The sequence below is a fragment of the Papilio xuthus genome, unplaced genomic scaffold (assembly GCF_000836235.2).
Source record: "Papilio xuthus unplaced genomic scaffold, Pxut_1.1 DF826949.1, whole genome shotgun sequence".
NCBI classification, from domain to species: domain Eukaryota; kingdom Metazoa; phylum Arthropoda; class Insecta; order Lepidoptera; family Papilionidae; genus Papilio; species Papilio xuthus.
In genome coordinates, this window is record NW_013531700.1 from 6,156,692 (window position 1) to 6,164,315 (window position 7,624).

Consider the following 7,624-nt stretch of genomic DNA (forward strand, 5'->3'; position numbering starts at 1 on the left):
GTGGCCAGTGGGCGGAGTCAGAGTGGGCAGTGGGCGGTGGGCGACGTGACTCACTGCCAGCCGAGGTGCGTCCTGCAGGCGCCGCACACGATGATGGTCCAGGCGTAGCCCGGGAACCAGGAGAACTCCGCGGAGCGCCGCCCGCTGGGCACCACGCCGCGCGCGCGCGACACCGTCACGATGTCGTGCATGTACCCGCCTGCATTACATCCTAACATTCTTACCTCTTCCTCAATCTTTCTTCTTCGCAACTGATATTTAAAAAACGAGAACTTTCTTTCTCCGGCTTCAAAATATGCCGAGCCGTTGGATCCCCGGGCGGCCGCACCGGACGAACATACATACATACCGACGGAAAACATGGCCAGGTTTGAGTGGGGTGGGGGCGGGGGGGCGGGGGTAGGGGGACGGACGACCTGAATTGGTGTAGTTGGAGTGCACGCCCTCGCTGGACATGGGCAGCACGTCGTCGCGCCGCGCTATCTCCGCGCCGCACGCCGCACAGCACAGCGCGCTCTTCTGTAAGAGAAAGTGTGCGTGAGTGTGGCGGTGGGGCGGGGCGGAGGGCGGGGCGGGGCGGGGCCGGGGGACGTACCCGGCCGATGAAACGCAGCTCCAAGCGCAGGCGCAGCAGCACGTCGTCCACCGCGAACAGCGCGTGTCGGTCGCGCGCCGACAGCGTCAGGTTGGAGGCGACCCAGAAGGACAGCGCCACCGCCTCCTCCGGCAGCGGCCCTGTGACACACGCGCGTCTCCTCGTTACACGAAGAGGAAGGTAACGCATACGACCAGCTCAGTGCCCGTGCAGTATTACTCGTGGAGGTCGTCACGATACGTAAAATAAGGGCGCCTAATTAGTTGTGTGAAAAAGTTTTTTACCAGAATTAGTGTGTAGTTTGTTGTTTTCGTGTGCGGTGTATCGTTTGCGTTAGTGGGGGCGGGGGCGGGGGCGAGGGTCAGGGGGCGGGGGGCGCTCACCGAGGTCGAGGGAGCTGAAGTGGGCGTGCAGCTGGTCGCGCACGCGCCGGTACTCCAGCAGCTCGTGCACGAAGCGCGGCCACGGCGTCAGCGCCGCGTCCATGCCGCGCACGCGCCGCGCCACGCTGCACACACGCACACTCCGCTCTAGACGGGACTGAATCGCACCGAGGTCCGGCATGTCCGGCGGCGCGTGCGCGTGTACTCACGGCGAGTGCCGGAGGTCGGGGGCGAAGGGCGGGGCGGGGCGGGGCGCGCGCAGGGCGTCGAGGCTGGCGAGGCGCGCGAGGCGCAGCGGCTCCGCGGGCTCCAGCTCCGGCAGCACGCGCACCTCCGCGAACCGCATCCTGCTCACCCCACATGCGTCATACATATCCCCCAAAAACATTCTATCAACTCACCTGTTGTTCGCGATGGTGGAAGGTTATATGTATACCTGGTGTATGAGTGCAGGGGCGCGGGGTGGTCGGGCGGGTGGAGGAGGCGGAAGCGGTGGCGCGCGCGCGCCTTGAACGACAGCGCCGTGTTGCCGCGCGCCTCGCCCGCGCCCGCAGTCCCCGCCTCGTACACCTCGCACACCACGCCGTACCCCGACACCATGCCGCCCGTCTCGCTGCACATACCTCATTATTTGTACCCATGGAAAATAACATCGCTAACGATGTTGCCCGACGTTAAACACGTCGATGCGCCTCGGCCGACGCCTAAACGTTGACGAGGCCTCGCTCGTTCGCCCACTTATTAAATAAAGGAAGTTATGGACGACATACTCTGGACACAGCAGGCCGAATAGTTTGTCTCGTTGAATGGCCTCGAAGAGGAGAATGGCGTCGTCGTAGTCTGGCATCAGCATGGGTACGGTCTCGCCGGGGAAGACGGCGCCCGAATGCGCCGCCACGGGCAGTCGGCCCTGCCAGCCCGGCTCCAGGACCGAGCGCCCGCGCAGCGGCACCAGCCCGCCGCCCATGTACTGCAACACCCACAGGCCACATGAAAACACCGGGAAGAATTTTTGATGTTAAATAGAGTATATTCAACATATACAAAGATATCAAAATGAAACAAGCAATTTGAACAAAAAAATGTTTATGACATTTAAGTTGGAATAAAATTAGCAACTCAAATCTTCTATACATACAAAAGAAAGTCGTGTTAGTTACACTATTTATAACTCAAGAACATCTTTACCAATATGGCTGAAAATTGGTGAGGAGGTAGCTTAGAGCCGGGAGACAGACATAGGATACTATTTATTCTTTTTTTTCCGATTTTATTTAACTTACTAATATTATAAGTGCAAATGTTTAGATGGATGTTATGTGGATGGATGGATGGGTGGGCTACACTAATTATTTTTTTTTTATATATCCAAACAGACGGAGTCGCGGGTGACAGCTAGTTATATATATTTTTAAATTAAAAGTAAAATAAATTAACATTTGAAATTTGCTAATTGATATTTTATAACAAGCTGTCATCAGTGACTCCATCTGCTATGTGTTCTTTTAGAATATGTTCTATATCTGTGCAAAATTTCACCAAGATCCATTGAGCCATTCCTAAGATTTGATCAAACAAACATCCAAACATTTGCATTTATAGTATTAGTAAGATTAAATTTTAACAAACAAAAATTTGTGTTGTTGTTATAAAATAATTGATTAAAAATTGTCACAGCACATATTATTTAAAAAGAATACATATAAACATAATGGTATTCCATTTATTTTATATGTTAATATTGTAATGATAATGGAAAATTTACCACAAAACAAACCTCTACAGGCCTTCTAATATATCACACTTTTGTACTGCAAATGCTCCATCTACAAGTATAAATCTACCACAGTATTATTATATATACATATTTATAATTAATAAATAAATACAAACCGAGTGTGACGCAGCCAGGGATTTATCAAAATGCTGTTTTTTTACGGGGGCTGCTGTTCGCGTCATCACCACTCTGGCCTGGCCCTCGCTACTTTGCATGTTCAGCTCCTCCTCGCTCTCTCCATCGCTTTCGCTGTCGCCGTCGTTTAGTACTGTAAATAAACATCAACATTTCATTACAATATATATTGACATGTTCCATGTCAATTGATATACTTCGTATGTTATTTCGTTTTACATACGATAATCATCCATATTTGCCACTAGCGAAGTGAAATTTTGACACCGCAATATTGAAACTGCAAAACAATTAAACCCAAAACTTTACTTTTTTGCTTCAAAACTGCATAAGTCTATATTTGACATTGACTGTTGACACTTGTCACCAAATTCTTAAAACGTCCATTTGACATATTAATAGAGATGAAGGGAGCGATCTCGGAGATTTCTATATTCTGATTCTCGAGCTCGGTGCCTGCCATAAATCAGGATTGACGAGCCCATAGTCAACCTCGCTGCCCCAGTACGGGCTGGTTGACTTCACACATATATTTGAATCTCTTCGTAGATATGTGCAGGTTGCATTACGATGTTTTCCATCACCGTAAAAAATCGAATAAGTGCATATGTAAGTCGAAAAATACATTGGTACATGGCGAGATTCGAACCCAGGTCCTGCAGATTGCAAGCCAAGTGCTTAACCACTGTGATACTGAGGCTCTATCAGAGTGAGTAAATATTATAACTGAAACCGGTTATGACACCTATTTATTTTAATCTGTTCATTGTTCGTTATCTTATATACTCTTTGGTTATCTCTATTCTATATATGCTCAAAAAACCAAAGAGTATCTATTACATTCTGCTTATTCTGACAGTTTCATTTTCATCCGATCTGTGGTTGGTTTTCGTATCACGAATTTCACTTGAAAACTTGGATGTTTAACGCAATTTAATGAGTCGAAGTGCGAAAGTTTGATTTTAACGTAAAACTATTTAAAGAAAGCAATGTGAATAATTATCCGTGTTCTACGAAAATACGCGGAAATGTGTCGAGGAATGTTATGGTGTTATGTTCTTGCATTGACGTTAGTGGATATTTCACCGCATACAAAATTGACAGCTCATGGGAAAAGTCATGGTAAAATCGATTTGAGTATTACACATTTCTATGAAGGATGGATATTGTTTGTAAATGGTTTCGGTTTTATAAAAAGAAATCTTAACTATAATACAGCACAGTCGCACATGGAGTAGAATGCAAGTGCAGCATGAGGAGTCTCGTTATTTCTTCTCTGGTCGGCAGGACTTATTTTAGAAAAATAACAGATTCTGTAGGCAAATAAGGATGCACAACACTCCCTTGTTTGTTATTGTGTATATATCGTATTTAATTCACTTAAGGCAAGTTTCTGGATTGCAGATACATAGAGGTGTTTGAGGTGTAAAACTACCATAAGTATTAAAATATTTGACTTAAATGTAACTTTTTACACTGTAAAAAAGTATAGCTATACATAGGTAGAAAGGTTTTTATGCTGGTAAATAGGATGTACTGTTTTTATTTGCTTGTCTTTAAGTTATATCGATTTGAATATTTACTCCTTTGACTTGATATTCATTTATTTTTTGCAGATGCCACATTACATGACACTCTCATAGAAGGATTAAATTTTCAAGTAAGTATGCAATGAGACTCTTGCCCTGAAAGTTAAGTATTTAATGGCAGATATCTGAAGTTGATAAACTTTTTGAATTTTGTTTTTCAGTAATTCTTGTTAAGTATGTTCTGCTCCTATTTGGTGTTCTTAAATATTTGATATAGTCATAGTGTAGCAATGTACTCAAACAAGAATATCTGTCCTGGTGAGAGGCTAGTTCATATAATATGTAAAACCCACATATGCACAGAAAAGATTATTAAAAAGATGACAATATAAAAAGAACAACAAATATGTTTCAATATCAGATTTATGGTGTGTGTTTAAATACAATTTTATATCAGAAAGTATTATGCTATTTTAACCAGTAAGAACAGTAATATATTTTTTTTACATGTAACAACTCTAACATGTTTGCCAGTCTGACACCTTTACTTTAGACAAACAACATGTTTAACAAAAACTTGTAAATACCAAAATGTATCTGGTAAAACACTTGATAACATTATATACCCCTATTTTTTTAAAACAATGAAATGTGAAAGATACTGCAAAATGTTTACATGGTTGTGTGTGCACAGGAATGGGGCGGCTCGGGGCTGGCGGAGGCGGGCGCGGCGGGGGCGGCGGCGCCGGAGGGCGTAGCGCTGCAGCCGGCGGCTTTGCACTTCGGGCCGGCCGCGCTCGCCGTGCCACACTTGCGCTCCGTCACTCTCACCAACACCGGCAACGCCACACTGCACCTCGCCTCCGTCGCCGGCACCACGCCGGATTTCCATGCTTCCTTCTTCGAGTCTAAGGTTAATAAATGTTTTGGAAACGTTTACACATAGTAAGAAATAACGGTTACTAAACACGTCGTGTAATATATCCATGTGTCGTATCTCGATGTTAGTTACTTTTCAATAAGGAATTTATCTAGTGTAGTGCATTCAGCGTGAACAAGGCGGACAATAAAGAAGATGAGAAAAGAAAACCGTGGGCTTGCGGGGCGCGGGGAAAGTTCGCATTTTGACGTCGAGAGGCGCGAGTCAAGCTCGAACTTTCCTTGCGTCGCGTCGGCCTGCATTCAACACCTGCCGTCCCTCGCCACTCGCCTGTCGCCTGTCGCTTGTCGCCCGCCATACACCTTGCTCTGTCCATGTAATGAGTAATCAATCATTTTGTGACCGTATTGGCTTGATTTAAGCTGCACTAAACTCCATGTCTTTTTGCCCAACATTATTGTATCACATGAATATTCTGTACAACATTACAAATCTTTAGCATTTGAAAAGATTTTATAGAGTATCGCTTTAGAGGTGGAAAGTGACAGTAACAACGCATGTTTGTTTGCATCGGTTTCATAACGCGACGTGGTGGTGCGGGCTGCAGACGCTGGCGCCGCTCGCCAACACCACCTTCAGCGTGGTGTACCTGGGCCGGCGCGCGGGGCACGTCGCATCGCACCTCTACATACACACCTCGCTCGGCGTCTACAAGTACCCCGTAACTATACATATTATTGTTCCACTGATTTACCTGCAACAGCTGCGGCGAGGACAGAATACTGAGATGTGTGGTGTGTGCTCTGTCAGGTGTCCGCGGTGGGCGTGGCCAGCGAGTACGAGGTGTGGCCGCTGGTGGGCGTGCGCGTGCCCGTCAACGCCTCCGTGGAGCCCGTGCTCTCGCTGCACAACCCCACCGACCACGTCATACAGGTTATATACATTATTACAACATTACAAAATTGCAGAAACAAATTACATTTTAAGATTTTTTTATTTTGTTCTTCTTGTATGAGTTAATCTAAAAAAAGATAACGGTACGAAAGCCCAATCTTAAGAAAAAAAAAATAACTGTAATCACAATATTTTAGACGCAGAAGCAAATTTTAGTCAATATTAATATTTTTTACCATTTTCTTACAACAAAATTAAATAGTCTGTTGAAAACCGGCGAAGTGCTTTACTTCGGGTTTAAACGATAGGCTATTGAGGTCCTCCTCCTCCATTAAGAATGCGGCGTGCAGGTGCGGGAGGTGTACTCGTCGGGCGCGTGGGTGGGGCTGCAGCTGCCGGCGGGCGGGGCCAGCGCGCCGCGCGACGTGTGGGCCGTGCCGCCGCACGCCACGCGCGACATCGTGCGTCTGCGTCTGCGTCTGCCGCCGCCCGCCACCGACCTCGACGACTCCGAGGCGCAGCGCCCCCTCACCGCCTACGTGAGGTGAGTGTGCCGGCCGGGGCGGGGGCGGGGACGGGGCGGGCAGTGACGTGTGCCGTGTGCAGGGTGAAGGCGAACGTGCCGGGCGGCGCGCTGGTGGTGTGCGTGGAGGCGCGCGCGGCGCCCGCCGGCGAGCACGCGGCGCCGCTGCACCTGCACATGCGCGCGCGCGGCTCGGAGGACCCCGCACTCACGGTACGTACATGAACCCCTATAACAATATTGAAACATGACTCCCGTCGAAGTCGAGTAGTAGCATCGGTTTGTTGCGGTCGCGCAGGTGCGGCTGCGGGCGGGCAACAGCGCGCGCAGCGGCGTGCGGCTGGAGGCGGCGGTGCGCGGCGCGCGCTGCGTGCCGGAGCCGCACGCGCCGGGCGACCCCTGCGAGCCGGAGCACGCGCACGCGCACGCGCACAACGGTGTGTACGGGAGGGAGGTGTTCGCTTGTGGTGCGTTGCGGTGTGTTGCGGGAGGGTAACGGTGTGGTGTGCAGGGGGCGCGGCGGAGGGCGCGGCGGGCGCGCGGCTGGCGGTGCTGCGCGCGGACCTGCCTCCGCTGCACGACTTCACCGACGTCGCGGACCTCACTCTGAACTGTAAGTCTAATATAAAAAAATAACATTTAGTGCACATGATGTATTTGCATTACTGATAACGAAAAACCAATTCCGAGACCGACTTTGTTCCGGGTCATCTCTTGGACCGTTTTTGGAATTTGACAGGAAAGCTGATGCATGTGGGCACTTGTGCTAGTACTTATGTAATCTTGAATATTTGTCTGTATTTGATGAAATTAGAAAGAAATAATTTAGTATGAGGAAATAAGTGAGCGGTGTGTCGTGCAGACGGCGAGCTGTGGGCCAGCGCGGAGGGTGGGGCGGGCGGGGCGGG

At 48.6% G+C, this 7,624-nt stretch overlaps 2 protein-coding genes across 3 annotated transcripts in view; one reads left to right on the forward strand and one right to left on the reverse strand.

Annotated features, from left to right (window-relative positions):
- The window catches only part of LOC106120709 (protein cereblon homolog), a 4,075-nt gene extending 811 nt beyond the window's left edge, over positions 1 to 3,264 (reverse strand). Inside the window, exons 1-9 of one of the 2 annotated variants that reach the window (XM_013316084.1) lie at positions 3,114 to 3,264; positions 2,872 to 3,023; positions 1,749 to 1,948; positions 1,415 to 1,591; positions 1,188 to 1,325; positions 979 to 1,103; positions 596 to 735; positions 417 to 519; positions 55 to 199 (exon numbers count right to left, since the gene is read on the reverse strand). In XM_013316084.1, coding sequence (XP_013171538.1) covers positions 55 to 199; positions 417 to 519; positions 596 to 735; positions 979 to 1,103; positions 1,188 to 1,325; positions 1,415 to 1,591; positions 1,749 to 1,948; positions 2,872 to 3,023; positions 3,114 to 3,126 — 1,193 coding nt within the window. In that variant the 5' untranslated portion in view covers positions 3,127 to 3,264. The remainder of the gene's footprint in view (positions 1 to 54; positions 200 to 416; positions 520 to 595; positions 736 to 978; positions 1,104 to 1,187; positions 1,326 to 1,414; positions 1,592 to 1,748; positions 1,949 to 2,871; positions 3,024 to 3,113) is intronic. The other variant, XM_013316085.1, reaches the window with a different exon arrangement.
- Positions 3,265 to 3,732: 468 nt separating this feature from the next.
- Tmem131 (Transmembrane protein 131) overlaps positions 3,733 to 7,624 on the forward strand; it is a gene marked incomplete at its 3' end in the record, with an annotated part of 9,333 nt that continues 5,441 nt past the window's right edge. Inside the window, exons 1-9 of the mRNA XM_013315966.1 lie at positions 3,733 to 4,012; positions 4,507 to 4,550; positions 5,114 to 5,332; positions 5,907 to 6,020; positions 6,110 to 6,232; positions 6,544 to 6,737; positions 6,800 to 6,929; positions 7,015 to 7,183; positions 7,228 to 7,329. Coding sequence (XP_013171420.1) covers positions 3,919 to 4,012; positions 4,507 to 4,550; positions 5,114 to 5,332; positions 5,907 to 6,020; positions 6,110 to 6,232; positions 6,544 to 6,737; positions 6,800 to 6,929; positions 7,015 to 7,183; positions 7,228 to 7,329 — 1,189 coding nt within the window. The remainder of the gene's footprint in view (positions 4,013 to 4,506; positions 4,551 to 5,113; positions 5,333 to 5,906; positions 6,021 to 6,109; positions 6,233 to 6,543; positions 6,738 to 6,799; positions 6,930 to 7,014; positions 7,184 to 7,227; positions 7,330 to 7,624) is intronic.